General features: G+C 33.9%; 1 protein-coding gene across 1 annotated transcript in view; it reads right to left on the bottom strand.

Annotated features, from left to right (window-relative positions):
- SUPT16H (SPT16 homolog, facilitates chromatin remodeling subunit) overlaps positions 1 to 21,023 on the bottom strand; it is a 29,131-nt gene that overhangs the window by 2,467 nt on the left and 5,641 nt on the right. The window contains exons 2-24 of the mRNA XM_051980416.1: positions 18,633 to 18,725; positions 18,191 to 18,361; positions 17,439 to 17,591; positions 16,663 to 16,809; positions 15,753 to 15,904; positions 15,224 to 15,396; positions 13,754 to 13,844; positions 12,798 to 12,871; positions 12,574 to 12,686; positions 11,257 to 11,322; positions 10,496 to 10,591; positions 10,292 to 10,407; positions 10,052 to 10,205; positions 8,053 to 8,180; positions 7,467 to 7,602; positions 7,223 to 7,349; positions 6,968 to 7,086; positions 6,396 to 6,521; positions 5,637 to 5,749; positions 5,051 to 5,126; positions 4,443 to 4,612; positions 1,489 to 1,618; positions 450 to 579 (exon numbers count right to left, since the gene is read on the bottom strand). Of these exons, the coding sequence (XP_051836376.1) occupies positions 450 to 579; positions 1,489 to 1,618; positions 4,443 to 4,612; positions 5,051 to 5,126; positions 5,637 to 5,749; positions 6,396 to 6,521; positions 6,968 to 7,086; positions 7,223 to 7,349; positions 7,467 to 7,602; positions 8,053 to 8,180; positions 10,052 to 10,205; positions 10,292 to 10,407; positions 10,496 to 10,591; positions 11,257 to 11,322; positions 12,574 to 12,686; positions 12,798 to 12,871; positions 13,754 to 13,844; positions 15,224 to 15,396; positions 15,753 to 15,904; positions 16,663 to 16,809; positions 17,439 to 17,591; positions 18,191 to 18,361; positions 18,633 to 18,725 (2,854 nt within the window). The remainder of the gene's footprint in view (positions 1 to 449; positions 580 to 1,488; positions 1,619 to 4,442; positions 4,613 to 5,050; positions 5,127 to 5,636; positions 5,750 to 6,395; positions 6,522 to 6,967; positions 7,087 to 7,222; positions 7,350 to 7,466; positions 7,603 to 8,052; positions 8,181 to 10,051; positions 10,206 to 10,291; positions 10,408 to 10,495; positions 10,592 to 11,256; positions 11,323 to 12,573; positions 12,687 to 12,797; positions 12,872 to 13,753; positions 13,845 to 15,223; positions 15,397 to 15,752; positions 15,905 to 16,662; positions 16,810 to 17,438; positions 17,592 to 18,190; positions 18,362 to 18,632; positions 18,726 to 21,023) is intronic.

Genomic DNA, 21,023 nt, shown 5'->3' on the forward strand with positions numbered 1-21,023 from the left:
AGGAATGCAACCCAGACTTGGGCTGGGAAAAGTAGAATAAACAGAGGGGAGATTAAAACTAGGATGAAGTAAGTTTAACTAACAGTGACAAAACGAGATGGAGCTAAGATGAAATAAACTAGTGGGCTGGGTAGATTTTATACAGGCAGTAATACTAGTTTTCAGGTAGGTATAAATGCACAAGATAATGGGTTGGAGTATGCTGAGAACTGGAGAATGGTTTGTAAAGGAAATAAGTGAATGGAGTAATGAAATAAGCTATAACCAAATTGTTTTAAAAAATTATACAAGCATCTACAGAGACCTTATGACTTAATGATTAGAGACCTAAACCTCAGAGTGGTTAAAGAATGCTTCAGAATACATACCTCCAAGATGGAATGTAGATAGGAATCGGATTATTGGACTGAAATGCTTTAGCTTTTCAAACAATGACTAAAAATACATACCTGATTCTTCTGCTTCTGAGGAATAATCTTCATCACTATCTTCCTCCTCCTCTTCATATTCATCCTCCGAAGGATTAAAAGTTTCATCTTCAATTTCAGACTCTGAGTCTCCTACCTCAGCATCACTCCCCTAATATAAGAATAGCAGAGGCTATGATAAGGCATTTCATATTTTTAAGTGTCCACTAATAATTTAGTGAATCCTTTCAAAACAGTTCTAGTTCCATTTTGTGTAAGGAAACTGAGGCAAAAATAAAGTCAAGAGATAAAGGCACTTGTCCAAGATAACCAAAGTTACCATAAAATGGTTCTGTGTTTGGAGCAACGTCATAGATTAATAGACTCTCAAAAATAGAAGGAATCTCAGATTTAAAAAAAAAGAAGTTGGATATTTACCTATCAAAGGCTCTAATGACTTGCCTATACTTGGGAAATTGAAAAAATATCCTCTTTTTCTATTTCTGAAAAGATCAGTTTCTTTTTTCCTTCAGGTAAATAAACTTTTGTTCTCAGGAGGGTGGATAGTGAGGGTGGAGCATGGTTTTTAGAATACAACTTATGAGTAATGTTTTCTGAAGAGATTATTTTAAAAGCTAAAAATCTCTCATTCAGAATATGCCTATCCTTACAATTTGAAAAAACAAAACAGTGGTTACAATGGTACTACAGAAAGAACATGGATTTGAAGTCAAAGGACTTGACTCTATGTCCTAGTGTATGTGATACCTTGAATAAATCATTTTCTTTAAGGCTCAGTTTCCCTCAAATGTAAAATGAAACTATTTGTGATAACAAAATCAGGCAAATCTATCTAGAGCTATACAAATGTATACTATTACTTGACCTATGATTTACCTGTAAGGTGGATTAGGGAAGAGTGATCCAAACTTGACATTGTTCTCCTTCCTTCCTCCTCTCAAGTAGGTCTGGTCTTTTTGCTCTTATGTCAAATCTCCATTCCCCCATCCATCCAAAAGGTACTGGGCAACCTTGTACACATCAGCCACTGACCTGTTCCTGAAACCCTAAGTTCACATACCTCACCTTCAGGCTCCAAGAAAGACCAGCCACCTTGTTCAAAGAAGCCCTCGGGGTCATCCACAATAGTCTTCATGATTTTGGTCCAATTGAGGGACTGGACTCCTTCAGTGTACTTCAGGTCACAGGAACTAAGGGAGTTATGTAACATTAAAACCGGTACTGCATAAAGTCCTTGAATACTATTAAAAAGTCACCCTACTTTAGTCATTAACATGACCAAATATATAACATTTGCCTAAGTACATAAGAAAACATTTTTTTGTATAAGGCTATTTAATTATGCCGTACCGACAAATTTTAACTTCATGTAGCCAGAGTAACTAATTCTCATCTTAAAGCTCTCTTCTAATTGTTAGGATTAGGGCAGCTAGATGGCATAGTGGATAATAGCATTAGTTCTGGAGTCAGGAGGGACCTAATTGCTAGGATTTAAAAAAAAAAAATTTATATGTTTGCATTTTTTTCCCCAAAATGAATTTTTATTAACACCTTTTATTTCCATATCATTAAATACATTAAAGAATTAAAAACATCCAACATTCCACATCTATGAACTTTCTGCTATTTAAATTGTGTATACTGTTTTCTTGGCTCCATTTACTTCATGTTGCATCAGTAAGTCTTTTCATGAATCTTGGTACCTACCATATTTGTTGTTTCTTATAGCATGGGAATATTCCATTAAATCCATGTACTACAATTTGTTTACCTATTTCCAAATCAATGGACATTTATAGTTCTTTGCGGCTACAAAAAGTGCAACTATCAATACTTTGATGCATAGGCAGAAGCCTTTCTTCTTATCAATGATCTACTTACTATGTGGCTATTAATAGAATCTTGGCATCAAAGGACACAAGCATTTCAGTCACTTATTTACTTCCAAACTGCTTTCCAAAACTATACTGGATCCATAGCTCCAACAATAATACAGCAGCACATCTATCTTCCCACACTAACTGTAACATTGATCATTTTCATCTTTGTCTATTTGCTGGTATGAGGTGAAACCTCAGGCTTGTTTTGAATTTCTCTTTTTATTAGTAATTTAAAAGCATTTTCATATGATTATTAATAATTTGAAATTTTTCATTTGAAAACTATTTGCTCATGATCAATGACCATTTATTTATTTGGGAACTGACTTCTTTACTATTACTTCTGATTCTTTTCCTAATCAATGCTGCACTCATCTTATTTTAATTTATTTTCTCTTTCCAGCCCTATCTTTACTTCTTTAAATCCTATCACTTTACTTTTTCGGATATAATGTGAAAAATGTACTTTGTCTAATAGCACCTGGCTTCAATGATGACCTGTTCAATGGTTTCTGTATTTTATATGTGATAATTCTAGCCAGTGTACTCTTTCCCAACTGTAGTATGTAAGTAATGAAAACCTATTCATTTTTCTTTGGCTATTATGCTCTATTTTCCTAAACTGCAATGAAAACTAGTTATAGGGAGGAGGTAATTCAATTATAAGAGCTGGAGTGAGAAAAAATACAGAAAGAAAAAAAAAAGAGAGAAATGAAAATAAAAGGGACAATAGCAATAAGATTTTAACTTTAAAATTGCCTGAGAATTATTAGCATTATCTAGCTTAGAGATAAGAGCAATCCACCAACCATGAAAAAATTGCCAAATTACTAATAAAAGAAATTCAAATTAAAATTAACTGAGGTTTCACCTTACATATATCAGACTGGCAAAGTTAATGAATGAAGGAAAATAAATATTGAAGAGACTATGAAAAGAGAGGCACAATAATAATGCATTATTGCTGGAATTATGAAGTAGTCCAAAAATCCTGAAAAATAATTTGAAATTATACTTACAAAAGCATATTTATTTTTTGACATACTGATTTGACCATTATGCACAGATCTCAATGAGGTAAAAAAATTCGATGCAAACACTAATGCAGATATATGTGTACACATGTTTAAATTAATAAATGTTTTTATAAATACTTTTAAAAAGTGTATTGGTAGTGGCAAAGAACTGGAAGTAAAGTAAATGGCTGAACAAATTGTGATATAGAAATATAATACTGTGCCCCCCAAAAGAATAAGAAGAAGAAGTCATAGACACTTGGAAAGACTAGAATGTTGTAAGGATAATAATTTATATGATGACCACAAAATTATAAAGGAAAGCACTACTAAAAGTCTTCAGAACTCTGTGATTAATGCAATTTTGGAAGATTAATGGTAGTGCCTCTCTTGCTTCTAAAACAAACATAGTGAGCTAAAGGTACAAAATAAGGTATTTATTTGTTTTGTATTTTATTTTATACAAGGGAGAATTCTACTATTCATAATAGTGAGGGAGGTAATCTTTGGAGAAACTGAAAGTTATACAAGAAAAAAACATCAATGGAACATTAAATTTAAATTATTCTTAATGTTTGTTTATTAGGTTTAGAACTTTCTCACAGACAAAATTATTATAACCACTTCCTTTAAATAATTTAAAAAGCAAATTCTACTCCTATTACTATTCTAACACTTCTTAAGGATGAATTTCCTTTGTTAGCTTAGGTGGTCCCACTATAGAGAAGCTTTTCCCTAGTTGAAAATGTGGAAATCGTGTCATCAAAACAATTGTCTCATTTTTATCTGCTCTCTAGAACTAAAGAGGCTCATAACATTTTAAAATAAGAATTGGAAATGCTTTGAAGACATCTTTGTGTGAAATACTATTAAAAAAAAAAATACACGTAGATGTTGACTCAAAAGGAACAATACTATGACTAAGCATTCATTGCAAAGGGGTCAGCCCCATTAGCAAGGCCCAAATTTTTAAGTTCTGATCTATAAACTCACCTCAAAGGCAAGCTGATCTTGAGCATATCAATAGTTTTTTTATCTATCAGTTGTATAATTTTTGACATCAATAGTCCTAGAATTTCAAGTTCAATGGAATAAAAATCTCTAGTTGGTTAACTTACTTCAACCATTCCTTGATGGGGTCAAGAGAAGCCACAGGGATGGCATTGATCATTGTCACCTTCTTGCTGTAGTCTTTGTAGACTATTACCATATCAAAATTCTTCAGATGAAATTGGACCCGCTCAAAATGAATCAGCTCCACTTCATCCAATGTCACCACAAAAGGTGGCTGGGGGAGTAGAAATGACCCATTACCTCCTGAGTACATCTGGAAACCCATCAGCATTTCCCCATCCTTGAAAAATCCTATTTAATGTATGAAAGAGCTTGCTTATAATATTCTGAGAATCTTTTATTTTACAGTTGAGAAAAATGAAGTTAACTGACTTGCAAAACAGTTTCAAGAGGTAGAAAAAATTGAATGGAATTTATAGCATGGAAGTGAACATTCTGGGAACAAAGTTACAAATATTAAAAAATTTTAAGGTAAAGTGGAAATTATGTCTTGTGGACAATGAGCTGATAATTAACAAATCAATTGAAAATGCTGACAGACACTCCAAAAGTATGGAGTGAAAAAATTTAGACCGAATTCTCAACACTTTCTAGTCATCTTCAAACTATTTCCTTTTGAATGCAAAAATCTAAGTAATAAAGAGATACTCACCCATTCTGTAGCATTCACCAGGGCACTACTAGTGGGCTGTAGTAGACAGGTGCTTCTGTAAGGGGCTCCATTAAACCTGGAAAGAAGTGAGAAAAATTCACTGTGCAGACTAAGATTAGAAGACCAAAGTCAGAAGGTGTTAATACAATAATAATATATATAACTTTTCCTTCCCATTCCAAATTCTGAAATTCAAATTCCAGCACACTGGGAATTCTTACTTTCCAGTGCCAGATAGGCATTTTAATCTATGTTCTGTCCATCTCTCCATTCCCTCATCTTTGCATGTAAAATGTCATATTCAAAGGAAGTTTAAAAGAATTACAGAATATTGGAATCTGAAAAGGATCTCGAACCAAAATTTGTCCATTAGAGGTGAAGTAATTTGCCTAAGCTCCAAGCATTAAGTCATAGAGCTGCTCTTGAATCAAAGTTTTCTGATTCCAATTACAATGTACTTTTCATTACAGTATAAGGATAACAATAAATAAGGCACTAAAGTGACATTAATGGAAAGGGGTCTTCAACTTTTCCCTTGCCTGGTAGAAGTCAGATCTGCACAACAATGTGCTAATAAATATTTTACCCCAAGTCTCTAAAAGGCACTTCAAACTCCAGCTCTTCCTTGGTTAGGGCCTCAACCTTCTCAATGAAGTTTTTAAAGGCTGTTTTCAGCTTGTGCCTCATCTCTCTTTCCATCTGAACAAAAAGAAAAATAATTAAACATATCACCCTGATTTTTAAACATAATGTCCTCTTCCAAGATGATTATTATGCAAAACTATCACATCAGCTCTTTTTATTTATATCCTGGTTATTTCTGAAGCTATGGGGAAATATGAAGTACTAAGAAGTTAAACAGTTTGTTCAATGTAACAGTGATAGTAACAACAACAAAAAATTAAGAGTCTGTAGACTAGGGTTTTATCCATTGATCTGTCAATAAAACAGCAGGATGGATAATACAACACTTAATATATATAATATAATATAGACTTAAGAGCCAAGCCCAAATCCTGCCTTTGAAACTTTCTAGCTATGTGGCCATGTACCTACCTCATAGCCACTTAATATTTTTAAGCCTGTCTGTTCACTTGTAAAATTGGAATAATAACTCATTCAGAGAGCTGTTGTGAAGCTCACATATGACTTATGTTGAACACAAGGAAATTGTCTTGTGCATAAAGTACATGAGATTATTAATTTGTACTGCTTCTTGCTAGCCACTGAGTGCTACTTCAAATAGCCTTAGAATAATTGCCAGCGCTTTTAATAATAAATTAATAATGAAGAGTGTGGCCCTTATCCTATCTTCTCCTCACACCAGATACAGAATTTTACTGGCCTGCTCAGCATATAGGTCATCTCGGTCATGCATATGCTGGTGTTTTCCCAAGTCAGTGGTGATTTCTCCCACTTCAGTGTAGAATTGCACATCAGTGTGCCGTTTTTTCCCAAACATGATGGCATTCTGGCAGCAAGAAACAGAAAACATAAAACTGAAGTTAGGAAACTCAGGGTACACAATAGCCCAAAAGATAATATACAGGGCTGGAAAAATAACTAGTTCTATAATGGAAGTAGTACTGGTCCTGTTTAAGGCATTTCCACATCATACCTGTTAAGAGGATTAGATGACTCTGAAGGTATTACAGGCAATCTATTTTTGTGAATGAAGAACAATATTTTACTTATCTACTAGAATGGATTTCTAAAGGGGACCATGAAGACATATAAGAGGAGTAGGTCTTCGGGGAAGTAGATTTGCTATGCAAAAGTCAAAGAGCAAAATTCAGATTTCACAGATAGAAAAAGGGGGAAAAAAGAGCTCCAGGGTATTCAAATACTAGAGAAAAAAACCTCCCTTTTAGGAATCAAGGCCTTCTCCCTTATAGTCCCCTTCCTCCCCAAGTATACCTTGAGGTGAAAGTGCAGGACAATAATCATTTCCCCATCACAGGGCTGGAACAAGGCATGCTTAATGTTATTGTAGAGAATATCTACTTTGTCCCCTCGAACTGATGTGAAACGGAAACCTGGGTGGAATAAAGAAACTGAGTGTCTAAAAATACTATCAAACTATATGGAACACTGCAATGCTTCAGAAAAACTGTAAGAAACAATTCATCTTTTTTCCCACTATACCCGCCAGTGATTCAGAAAAATTTTTACCATTAACATGCGCTTCGAGGGAGCCTTGCATTCTCTTTTGAGCAATGTTAGGTCGGATATACAGATCTTTTAGTTTGGGATTACTCCGATTAAGATTAATAACTAGTGAATCTTGTTTCACAATGCCCTGAAAAAACAGAATGAACGGGAATACAATTACATATCTAAATGTCTCTAGGAAGTAATTAGTGCATTCTCTTCTATGCATATGTTCTGGTCACAGTAAAGTACCCCCAAGGCTCACCTCCTTTTCTTTTTCTTCTGCTTCTCTAGTCTTATAGCGCTTTTGAACTTCTTTTATAATTCGGAATGCATTTTGAAGATTTAAAGCTGGTACTGTCTGTTCTCCTGGTGCCTTCATATTTGAAGCTCGATATGTGCTGTAGTAGGAGGGAAAAACAAATATGGCTTAGCTTAATGTCTCAAGAGGAGAAAGGGATTATATTGAAGAGTGAGAAGATGATGACAAAGAACATACTCTGTATTTCTTTTGCTGTTCAAAAGGGATGGATCTATAAATCATTAACCTAATCAAAGGGAAGATTAGATTAAGTTTTCCTGTTTTAATTCAGATACAATACTCCAAATTTACCCCATTAAGTTAACACTCTGTCTTGGTAGCCACCAATTTATTTAGAAGAGGGATCTTATCTCTAGTGGGATTAATTATTGACTACATGTCTGTCTTTTCCCAGATATACTATGTACATGATACTAAATGAATCATCTAAGAGGAGACATTGGGAGTTTTCTAGACAAAGAGAAACTCAGGACAGAGGAATCACACTTCAGCCAGTAAAGATTGGGATAGATGGCATCCTGGGACTCACATTTCCTTGACAAATGTAGCCTCTGGATTGGGGAAAATGTTGCCTTCATTCCTGCCCAGAGCACTGCCTGGGCAATAAAAATTAATTCGCAAGTAGGTGTAATCTCCTTCCACAGACATACTGATATTCTATTCAAAGAAAAGGAAGACAAAAAACACACAAAAGATTTTTTTCTATCTATACATCACTCTACCTCTCATTTTTCAGGCCAAATTTCTTGAAAAAGTTGTGTATACTCACTCCTACTTTCTCAAAACCTTGTAATTTGACTTTTAGTTCAAAGAAATATTTTTCACAGGTCACTAATAATCTTAAAACCACAAAGTCCAATGATCTTTCTTTAGTTTTCAACATCATTCACTTCACTGTGGCATCTGATATTATTGGTTACCTCTCTTCTAGTTCTTCTACTTCCCTAATGTACCATTAAAAAAAACAAAAAATCTCTCATTGGTAACTCGCCCTTTCTTAGATCCTTAAAGTATGTGTTCTTCAAGACAGCAGGCCTTGTTTTTTTTTTTTTCTATGCAAAAGGACCTCTTTTTTGCCAACTCATTTATTACCATGTTTTCAATGATTACTTTTATATAAATCCCAAATCTTTGGGTCCTGAACACTGTTTTGAACCTTACATTCACATTTCCAGTTGTCCAGAGATCATCTTCACTTAAGAGGTCATTGGTACCTTAAGCTCTACAATATATCAAAAGATCTGTGATTGTATCACTTTGAGACCTTCTTCAAGATATTCAGATCATAATTCCTCTGTGCCTAAAAGATTTTTGAGGTGTACACTGTACTCTCCTTCAATATATCATTAATAAGAGGTGGTGATGAACTCTTTGAATTTAGCTAGATGATTGGTCTCAAATACTCTCCAAAGTCTTTAAAACTTACCATACCTTGCCTGATGTACTATTGGCATAGCATTTGAGAACCAAGGGTCTTTTTTTCTTTTCGGAAATTTCCTACATTACACTAGTACAATAGTTACCTACAATCCCAATTCCACTACTGATCAGCATGGGTGCCTTGGCTCGTGCAGCTTCTGACCTAGATAAATTTGCCCATCTTTATAAACTTGGTGGCTTCAGATCTCATAAGTAGTACCAGATTTAGTATAGAAATCCAATAGGTTTAGCTCACTGCAGCTTATAAACTCTTGTTACCATGCCCAATGCATCTTCATGTTTTAAAGAACTGGTTCTCTAAAATCTGTTTCCACTGACCTTTACTATTTCTTATGTTACCAAGACCATCCTCCAGCACTACCCCAAGTGGTCTCCCAAAAAGTCTTCAAATCATTTTGCCCATCAAATAGATCATTCACATTACTACCAAACTAGTCTTCTTTAGGCATAGATTCAGTAATATACTCTTTAAAGGTTCCCTAAATTTTACAGAATTAAAGTTCAAATTCAACTTCAAATTTAGAGTTTTTCACAACACAAGATGCCTCTAATTTTTAGCCAAACTTTATATGTGAAGCCAAATTAGATTATCTGTCTCCTTTCTGGTTTCATATTCTATTTACTAAGCTCTGAAATCTGAAGGTAGAGACCATCTCCTTAATCAGAAAATTATGTTTCTCTGAATGGGTTACTCTATCCTATGCAAACTTTATCTCCAGTTCCCTTTGTTTCTAAGGTGTAGAAAATCCATTATTTATCACTGCATGCCTCCTTCCTATATTGAAAGTCAATTAAAACCTCAATGTTTAACAAAATACAGGTGAAACATTTTTTTTTTTTCTGAAGTCCTAGGAATAACCAGGCAGACAGATCTATTAATGAATAGATTCACCTGAAGCATTAATTTTTCTAGGAAGTGAAAATGGGGAGAGAAACAAACAATAATAGGAGTAGATAGTGAATAAAACTGGAAAAGTGCATTAAAGAAGATGAGGCTTCAAAAAAGGATAACGTGAAATGAGAATTATAATGACTATAGACAAAAGAATTTTAGGTGAAAACTGGTCTAGTATATGGTAGTGAATTACCTTGATTGTGGCAATGTGAAATGGTGTTGCAATGCCAAATACAGGCATTATTACAGTCTCATATTTCTTATCAATATAAATCTTCATTTCACGAATATGTGGTTCCTTAGGCATCAGAGATGGGTTCTTGTAGGATACATTAGATTTTCGAGCTCTAGGATGGGAACAATAAAAGTGAACAATGAGACTTCAGAAGTCTCAGGGTGTCAATCCCTCCAGAGTCATCAGTAATCCTCTTACTTCTGAATTTGTTGTTCTCCTTTCTGCTCAGTCAAACGTCTTTTGGCTTCTTCATTGAGCTGTGTGGCCAATTCCTTTTGATGTGCTCTCCTCTTTTCCTCTGCAGTCATCTCATTCTGATGAAAGAAATAAACTCAAGTTACTAAAACAAGTAAAACATTTGTAGGCAAAAGATGTGAACAATTTACAAAGCAGGAGACCTACTCGTGTTCTCTCGGTGAGCAAAGCTGCTCTTGAACCTCGTCCCAAAAGGTCCTCAGCTTCATCTTTCTCCTCTTCCTCTTCTTCTTCATCCTCATTCTATGGTGAAAAATGAGCATATGTGCGCACGCACACAAACACACAAATGAGTTTTCTCACATTAGAATGTCTTTCAATAAAATAGTCCCTATACTTATATACCTTGTTCCTCTTCTTCTGCCCTAGACATAGAAATATGGCTCATACAATCTGCTTGACATTTTTAGCAAAATATTTTTACTTAATTATGTGACTTAGCAAACCAGTGGCAACTAACCACTAAAAAGTTCTAGTTACACAGTTTAGATTTGCCTATCTCTACAAAATTAAATTCTTTTTTATGAAACTAGTCAAACAGAAGTAGATTTCCATCATTAATGCTTTTTAACCCAAGCAAGAATTGAGTTATGACTTGATTCTATATAATCTATAATCAAAGAGTTTTTGTCTCTTAAAATACCAAATTGAACTGAACAAAACTGACTAAAATAGTGTAAATATTCTTTATATTTAAAAATAAAGTTTGCTAAACATACTATTTTGAGAAGAGTAAGGAGTGAATTGCTTTCTGTATTGCTATTTTAAAAAAAATTCCTATTTTTGAATAGACAATATACTCTTATCTCTTATGAATACAAAAATTTAAGTGGACTACAAATATATGGATTTTTCATGTGATATTGTACTGGAAAAATATTTATGACCACTTTCCTGAGCTTTTTTACCTTTAAGAAGATGCCTACATTCTTCACTTTCTTCTTGACAGAAGTAAGAACAACAGCTGGACCATCCTAGGACAAAGAACAAGAGTTAGACATTGCTAGAGACAATGATAGCATTTTCTTCTTCCAACTTCGTATATGTATTGCTTTGTATTTAAAAAGAGATGTTTCAATTGATATTTAAAGAATACTGGTTTTCTCTCTAGCTATGTCTTACCAAGAATTCAAGTTCACTTAGGGCAGGGGTTGTTGTGTTTGTGACTATATACTCATAGTATCTAGTACACCAGAGATGTTTAATAAATGTTGGCTTCATTAATTATCTTAAATAATATTTCTTAAAGCTAATCTATTCAATATTGATTCAAATCAAATCACTACTATGATCTTAGTTATAAACATTTTCCCTTGGATGATGACCTAACAATTTTATTTTCAGATAATGATTATCATTATCTGCAATATGTAAATTACACACAGTAAAATAGGTTAATATGTGAAAAATGAAAGAACTGTGGGACACACAAAGTCCACCTTGTGACTTAATTGTGGCTCTAACTCATTTTTTCCCCATTCAATTCAACTAGAGGTCTAATCCAATTTCTGTCTTATGAGAAAACTATTGCATTGTTTGAACCTAGATTGAACAGGGGAAGCTAGACTATCTCTTAGTACCCCTTGGACTACCTGTTGCTTAGACCTAGATTATATTGACCAGAAACCCAGTCAGAACCAAGGAGTTTTCTCACAATAATATACTTCAGTCAACCTCTAAATCTTAATTGAAAAATGGTCCCATTGTGATTAATAAGTTTTCTTGTTCTTTTGAATAGAAACAGTTGGAGTGGGTACAGTGGGACACACACACACACACACACATATATATATATATAATATATATATATATATAATATATATATATATATATATAATATATATATATATATATATATATATATTAATCTTAAATTTTAAAATTTCAGGGAACTGTATTTGTTCATTCTCACCCTTGCAATTTGAAAAATCCATAATCATGCCTCCAATTTCTAGAAATCAAATGATCCAATCTTGTATCTTGATTTACAGCCTGTTAAATGTTTTCTTTTAATGCATAAAAATGTCTGCATTTGGGGGTCCAATACCAAGCTGAGGAGATTTGATTTCGATTTGTTATACCAATGCATGCATTGCTTAATAAAGATTGAAGTTTGAAACTTTGTTTTCCCACTTATTTCAAATTTCACCCATCTCAAAAGACCTAACTATGAAATTTGCTTCTAAAATTGCAGACCACCAATAGTTTAAATGGCTAACACTTACCTCATCAACAAGAACTGTGTCACCAATGAAGAGGGCATAGGTTTTTTCTTCTGGTTTCTTTCCTTCCTTATTAGTCAGATCTGAGAATCCCATATTGATGCTAAAAACCATCCCTAAAAGAGCAAAAATGTAGATCAATGAACAATAAAAATTTAATAGAGAAGAGGGAAGATGGGACAAAGGAAGGTACTTTTAGAAAGCGTCATCATTTTGCATTGCCTCACCTTTTTTCAATTTGTACTGATTTTTACTATTGATTACCAAAGATCCTTCTCGGAATTCAATTCCCATTGCAAACCTATTTAAAAAAATGAAATCAGAATTCAAAACAAGCTGAAAATATCTAAATATGGAATATTTGGCAAAGTACAAAGGGCATGACTTTGCTCTCACAACTCTTCCATTTTATGGATACTAAAAAAAAATTCTTAGTTTTTCTACAGATAGAGGAGGAGCCACAAACATTATTACATGTTTTGTCCACACTGGGCAATCAGTTATAAGTGGGATTAGGGTTCATAGCCTTTAAGCTCTTCATGTTTAGTTCAGTGATTTAAAAAAAAAAAAAAAATCCAAATTAGGCACATTTTCCTTGATTGTAATCAAGCCCTCCCATTTTTTGCCCCCGCCCAGTGCCCATCCATTCAAACACCTAAATTTTACTATACTAGACCAAAAAAAAAATCAAAGCCAGGAGTATGCTCTCTTTCTCTCTCTGTAACACCCACATACACCCACACTCACACCCAATTTGGCTCTCAGAAACTGTTAGGGGTACACTACTAGAATGGCCATGAAGGTAGGCTAAGCTCCACTTCACTCACCCATAACTAGGCCACACGATCCAGTTGTGACAAGCTGGTAACTGGATTTTCAAGCCCTGGCAGCCAACTGAGCCAGCACTTGGTACAGCCTGACACATTTCTTCTCATCTTTCAGAGGCCCAGGAAGAACAAGTATGTACCCTGGAATGGCTTTCATCTAAGAAGATTGCCTAGAATTTTTCAAAAGTAGAACTTAACTGAATATTTTCTATAGGGTACTGCTTAGAACACAGTGTGAAGGGCACCCTGAAATTATTTCTGCTAGTCATAAATTGACCTAAAAGGATGTTTGTATTAGTTATTTCCCTTAGAAGAGCTTTAATTCAAATATATTTGTGTCTTATAGAATCACTTACCCAAGATTTTTGGTGATTTTGTTGAGCAAGTCTGGTTTTTGTTTCTTGACCATATCCATGACAGCATTGTATACTTCACATAGTTTCACACCTAGGACCAAAGCAAGTGAGAGAAGGGAAGACTAAGAACACAGAACTCACAAAACATTCCCATTTTTAAAAAAATTATAATTAAAAAACAATTCCAAATTCAACAAACAATCAAATAAATTGAGAATTTCCATATATAATACATAAGTGGACATGTACATAAAACTGGAAATCTCTTCTTTTTAAGTATATTATCACTTCACCAGAGAACTTTCAAAGCTGTGTTTCCACCTGATTTCAAGAATTAACTTTCAAAAAACTACATGCAACAAACTTTGTTTTACCCACTTTTCAATCTCTAAGAGGGAAGACTAAATATGATTTGGACTAGTAGGACTTGAGGTATCATACTAAACTATAAAATCTGAAACATTGCAAAGTAAGAATTTTACAATCAGGACAATATACGTCTCTTTTCCCTACTCTCTAGGTGGTAAATGAATGAATGTTTTCTGGTTGGCTTAATGAAATGACGGCCCATGACATTAAGCTATGATCATGGTCTTTATTGGTCACAGTACTATCTACTGCCAGGCCTGATGACCCGAGTTCAGATCTGATCAAGAAATTTACTAGCTGTGTGATCCTAGACATGTTACTTGACCTGGTTTGGTTCAGTTTCCCCATTTGTATAATAAGTTAGAGAAGGAAATGGTACCCACTTTAATATCTTTGCCAAGAAAAATCCAAATGAGGTTATGAAGAGTCATACATGACTGAAACGATTAACAACATGGTCTTTGCTAAGATTTTCTTCTCAGTCTTTCTTAAAAGAATGAGATCAGGAGGCTTTAGCAATAATAGGTTAGGTAAACAAAAAATTAGATAACTTCAGGTCTAAGTCATCCAATAGCTATTTTCTGAATTATAATAGCAGCATCTAGGTCAATCTTGGATCTATTCTGATTTGTTTCAGATACGAATGAAAAGGAGAATTTAGATACTATAAATGCTCCATTTCTCCCTATGTACAAATCTTTCCAATATCCTAATTCCCTGAATTTTCATTACAAGAATCTGAAAGCTTAAACAAAGAGAAATGTAGTATTCAAAGGATAGACTTAAAATTGCAAGTCAGCAGAAAACTAAACGGGAAAAAGAAAGTAGTTTTCCTAGAGTGAAGCAAACTTAATTTTGAGAAAACTAAAATGTGGGAATTAATCTGATATATACATCAAAGCATGCTATTTCTACAAAAATGAAAAATATCTCTTAACTATTCACAAAATAGATTTACAAGCATTTTAAATGTGTTCCCCAATATCCTAAGAAGTAAAACCAGAAATTAGTTTGTCTAGTAGAGACTTAAGGATATGCAAAAAACACACAGCCTATGTTTCTGTACATTTATTCTTAACCTATCTTTTGCAGAAACCTTACCATGTCTTAACTCCTTTAGCAGCTCTTCCTGTAGCTGAAGCAGAAAGTTGTAATTCTCCTGGACTTCCTGGGGAGGATCTACCATCAGAGTTCGTACGAGATTGGAACAGTAGGATTTGAAGCGAATACCCATGGCACAGGTGATGGCCCCAAAATGCATGTGGTTCTTGTCACTTTAGACCCAAAGATAGAAAACCACGATATTATTGAAGCCACCAAAGTACTTAGTACCAATAGTAATACATAGGATCAGTATATTCCTTGGTTCTTCCTCAAAACAGAATGGTAAAAAACAGCTGTGAAAGTATTAATATAATTTATAGTGCTCTAGGGAAGCAAGAGACATACTGACTGAAATCTACTTATTGATTCTAGCAATGTGGGGATGAGATGGCTCTTATCCTGTAGTCAACTGTGAAATGAAAAAAACATAATTTCCTCAGAATGGGGTAGCTCATAGCTATATCTATGAGGGTACTAACTACTGCAATACTACTAAATATCAGTGTTTGAAAGAATAACTGCTTACCTAACTACACTGAACTTGAGATTATAGTTGCCACCACTCTGGATGATGGGAGGATAACACATCTCCACCGTAGAAGGGTCTGCTCCAGCCAAGTACTTCTTTTCTTCAATGGTCTTCTCCACAGACTCAGCCAATTTACTGTGACGAACTTTCTATAAATAAATCCAGAAAGGAGGCAACAATTATAAGGGTGTTCTGCTTATCCAATCCTTTATTATCTAGGAGTGTGGGGGCTTGTGAGCAACATGATATTTAATGACATCCAAATCTCAAAAGATAACATAGCAATTTTGTAACATTTCATGAGCTTAAATTCTGAAAATTTCTTTTAAATAGACTAAAAAAAAGATATATTAAAAAAGTTCTTGAAAGAAGTAATAATCACACTACCATTAAATGATCAGTTATATTTTAAAGAAATCTTATTAATCCAAACAAATGTACAACCACCCTCTCTCCTAGGCTTATAGGATTTTAATGAACTTCACTTTATTCCATAGCAGGGGTAGGGGACCTTTTTTTCCCCAAGGATCATTTGGATATTTATAAGATCATTTGTGGGCCATACAAAATTATCATTTTAAAAACTCAAAGAGTGAGAGACTATGGTACCTAGCTTTCAGCTCTTTATTACCTGCAGTTGCCTTGGTAAGACCAGACCAAATGATTCTTAGGCCTTATACAGCCCACAAGTTGCACCTTCCCTACCCGTTCTATAGCATTAGAGAAATTCTAATAAAATAAAATAATTTTAAATCTGATTTGGTAAAAGAAAGAATTGGTGGGGGAGGAGAGGAGAGAGAAGTGCTTATCTTAAAAAATTATAGCAAAATATCCTTCTTGACTATGTAAGATTTACTGCTCATTTACTTTAAAAAAGCATTTGATGTGGTGTCTCTTCTTCAGTTACCTCATCTGCATCAACAATTTCCATGACTCTTTCCTTGAAAAATTTGTTGAAGACTTCAGAGGTGATATTAGCTGCTTTCTTCATTAAAGTAAGTTCTCCATCCTCTTTTACAGCTATGGTATATGCCACAACCGCACTGATATCAATCTATGGATAAAGGAATATGTAATCTGAAATAAGAGAACTATTAATGAGTTACAGCTAGATAATAAGATCTGTGTTCTGATCTTACTTCTGGAGCTGGAAAGAGACAATGACAGAGAACCTAGCATAGCTCCTTTTACACACTAAATGTTCAAATATTTGTTAAAAGAATCTAAATTGGGGTTAATAGTAACAAAAAAAACCAAAAAACCCCACAACTTTCTTCTGACTGGACAAATTAAAAAAAAAAACTCTTTTTAACAAAGCAAAACAGGAAAATATGAAGAAATATGAAATACGAAGAAATGATCTATTTTATCTATAAAACATAAAACATAAGGTGACTTTCTAGATTAAAAAAAAAAAGTTGGGGAATAGAGGAAACAAATCATCTATAAGTTAACTAGTTCTAAGGAAGACCATCTTGATTTCTTGGTATTTCTGAGGTTCTCAAATACTAATCTTACTCTGACCAAAAATGCAAACATCTCACTTCCTGAAAACCTTAAAAAAAAAAAAAAAAAAAAAAAAAAAAGTTGTATTCTTCTGCTTGAGAATGATTTACTTCTCTTACACTATTACTGAACCATTCTTAATCCCACTATTTCTGATTTCTCTATCAATTCTCTTACTTTCTCAAAGCCCTCTCTGTTAAGGCAGTCGTTCCAACTCTTCATGAACTCTCCAGGAAATTTGTCTTTGCTGAATACCCCAATCTTCTTGCCACTCTTGCTCTCTTTAATGGCTTCAATCATTTTGTCAAAATTACCTTTGTTACTCTCATTCTAACAGAAGGAAAAAAAAAAAAAGGTGATGTTTATGTTAATCTCTCTAAACAGTTCTTAGATATGATGCAGCATTTAGATTTGGCACCAACTTCTTTGCAGTAGATTTGATATACCCAAACTAAAAGGGAAAGGAAAATAATAGCCCACATTCCCTGATAACAGCTATGATTAAGCATAAATGAGTAATACTCAAGAAAGAAATTGATTAAGGACAGGAAGGCATTTAAAACTAAACAACAAAATAGTTCTTTATTGAGAATACCATGCTTATGATTAAGTTACCCAGAAAAGATATGTATAACTAAAATTAAACATGGATTCAAACAAGAAACAAAATAAAAACAAAAGCCCTACCAGTTCCAATGGAAAATGAGCATAGCATGCTATTGGATTTAGGAGGAGTTTGAAATTCCAAGAAGAGAACCGTAATGATGTCCTTCCTTCCTCCCAAATATTTATGAGGGTCAGTCAGAATTTTATGCCACATCCTTGCTATGAATTCTTTCAAAAATCATTATAAAAATTTCCTCCCCTAGGCATCACTGTCCTTATGTTAAATACTTAAATGTTTGCAATCAATTTTTTTAATTTCTTACTTTTTCTCGAACCAGCAGTGTAATGGCAGGAGCACCATTTGCATTTTCATTACCCTTAGTGTTGGCAATTTGTTTTAAGAACTCTACTTTTTTTTTGCTGGCCATGAAGAGAATCTTGTCGTCACAGAACACCATAATGGTATCAGTTAGCTCATAACCAAAGAGCCATGTCTATGGGAAAAAGAGAAGAGACAGGGTGAAAGGTCCCAATACTCATAGACAAATGAAAAAAATCAATGAAGAATGCTAATTGTATCCTACTGTCATCGGGATGGCTTAACCATCAAAGCTAAGAAAACCAAGAGCAGTATCTAAGACCACTTTTGATGGTATTCTTATCTTTCCCTCCCTCTCTCCTCCCACTTTCTTATCTTTTCCTCTTCTCCCTCTGAATAAATTTTAACTCTGCCAATGGCAGGATTGGATGGCTCTGCCAACTTACCTGAAGGGCAGTAGATTTGGCATAAACAATTTCTTCATCAACACCTACTGAAACAACTATGGCATCAACATTGGCGTACTCATCCTCTCCTTTCTGAAATACAAAGAGCAGAGTATCTGGTCACTCCATTTTTTTTTGTCCAACTACACATTGCCAAAAGAATAAAAATTTAGCTAATTGTCCACAAAGGAAATAATCCCTTTTCTCCCTCCCTCCCCTGCCCATTTTGGACCTCTGTTAAGTTTCTCCTGTTAATCATAGCTTCTGGGTAACTTCTTGAAATAAAGGAAAGATGTGGTGATTTCAAAGCCATTAAGACTCTCTTCCTTTATCTTTGTATCCATTCTAAAGAAGGAAGAGGAAAAAAAGACCTAATAGCTATGTGAGAGCCTATCTCCCCAAATACCTTCCACTTCATTCTAAAGCTCCAGCTGCCAAAGTTGTTAGAGAATATAAAAATAAAGAAACCAAGCACTGAATGACAAACTGAGCAGGACAGCATAAAGTTCCATTGTACTTTCTGGATTATGACAAATGTAGTACCTAAAATAGAAAGCAATTAACAGATTTTTAATGGGATGACTTTTTTTTAAGTTTTTTTTTTTTTTTAATGAAATAAGCCCTTACCTCAAACTTTTCTCTCCAGTTCAATCCATCTCACTTCTGACTTCAAAATACAATAAAATGAGAGACAAAGATTTTTGCGACATACTGCATCATTTCAAATCACTCACCCTCTTTTGCTTTGATTTCATATTTCTCAGATTTACCAGTGATTCTTCATGGATGGCTAATGGACTCTCTCCTTACCTTTGTTTCATAGAATCCATCATTTTCTCAAGTTGTAGCTTGAACACTACAACCTGAAATCTCTTCTGATCCTTCCAATTGCTATTCTTCCATCTATTTTTGCTTATTCTGTATCTATGTATTAGTTAGCTCTGTGAGTAGGGACTGCTTTATTTTTTGTATCCTTGGTACCTAGCACAGGGCTTGGCAAAAAGCAGGCAATAAAATCTTGACAGATTTTCATAAATATCTTACTATGCTTAATAATTTTATTTTCCACTACATTTGTATATAATAAAATGTTTATTTTCACTTACTGCTTACAACATTAAGATAACTACTGAAATTCTTTTGAGAACCTTCTTTTGGAATTTGGAAATAATTAACAAAACAAAGTCAAATGTATTACATGAAGATTTATTCCTTTAATTTCAAGATAAATAGCAACTTCACTTTATCTTTATTTTTGGGAGGCAGCTGGGGTTAAATGACTTGTCTAAGGTCATACCATTAGCACATATTAAATATTGGAGATTGGGTTTGAACTCATAGTCTCCTGTAAATGTCCATTAAAAAAAAAATCCACAAAAGTACAAATAAGTCCATGTATTTTAAATGACGCTGGAAAATTATTTGGGATTTTCAGATTTTTCACAGTACATACTTATAAAATATGGGATTAATAATGTAAGGCATAAGAACAAACCTTAAAAAATTGTTTAAACCTATTTCTCATGAAGTTGCCATGAATCAGAGAATATACTACAATCCCTGCTGAGAACATTTAACTATGTCTGATCCTTTCAAATGAATATCTTTGAATGTTTTTCTACAGAAAATACTGGAACAAAACTCTGGAATGAATTCAGGCCCAGAAGAAAACTCCAAGGTAGATAAATTTGTGATACGATGTCAACCACAAGAAACAGAATAACATCTGACTATAGCCTTGAATTAAATGCAATTTAAACCTTACAAAAAAACCACAATTATTTCCAGTTATACTGATATTCTTTCTTTTTTACATCAGTCACTTCTGGAAATATTTCTCCCCAATGGAAGCTTCTCTTCTTTAAAAAAAAAAACAAAAAACTTTTTATTTTTAAAATCTATACATGTAGTTTTTAACATTTACCCTTGCAAAGTCTTGTGTTCCAAATTTTTTTCTCCCTCCCTCCCCAGATGGCAAGTAATCCAATATATGTTAAACATGTGCACTTCTTTTATACACATTTCCACAATTATCATGCTACATAAGAAAAATCAGATCAAAAAGGAAAAAAATGAGAAAGAAAATAAAATGCAAGCAAACAACAACAAAAAAAGTAAAAATATTATGATCCCCACAGACTTCTCTCTAGGTGCAAATGGCTCTCTCCATCACAAGACCATTGGAACAGGCCTGAATTACCTCTGTTGAAAAGAGCCACATCCATCAGAATTCATCATTATATAATCTGCTGTGTACAATGTTCTCTTGATCATTCTCACTTCACTTAGCATCAGTTCATATAAGTCTCTCCAGGCCTCTCTGAAATCATCCTGCTGATGGTTTCTTATAGAACAACAATATTCCATAACATTCACATATTATAACTTATT

The sequence above is a fragment of the Antechinus flavipes genome, chromosome 2, assembly GCF_016432865.1.
Source record: "Antechinus flavipes isolate AdamAnt ecotype Samford, QLD, Australia chromosome 2, AdamAnt_v2, whole genome shotgun sequence".
In the NCBI taxonomy this organism is placed as follows: Eukaryota; Metazoa; Chordata; class Mammalia; order Dasyuromorphia; family Dasyuridae; genus Antechinus; species Antechinus flavipes.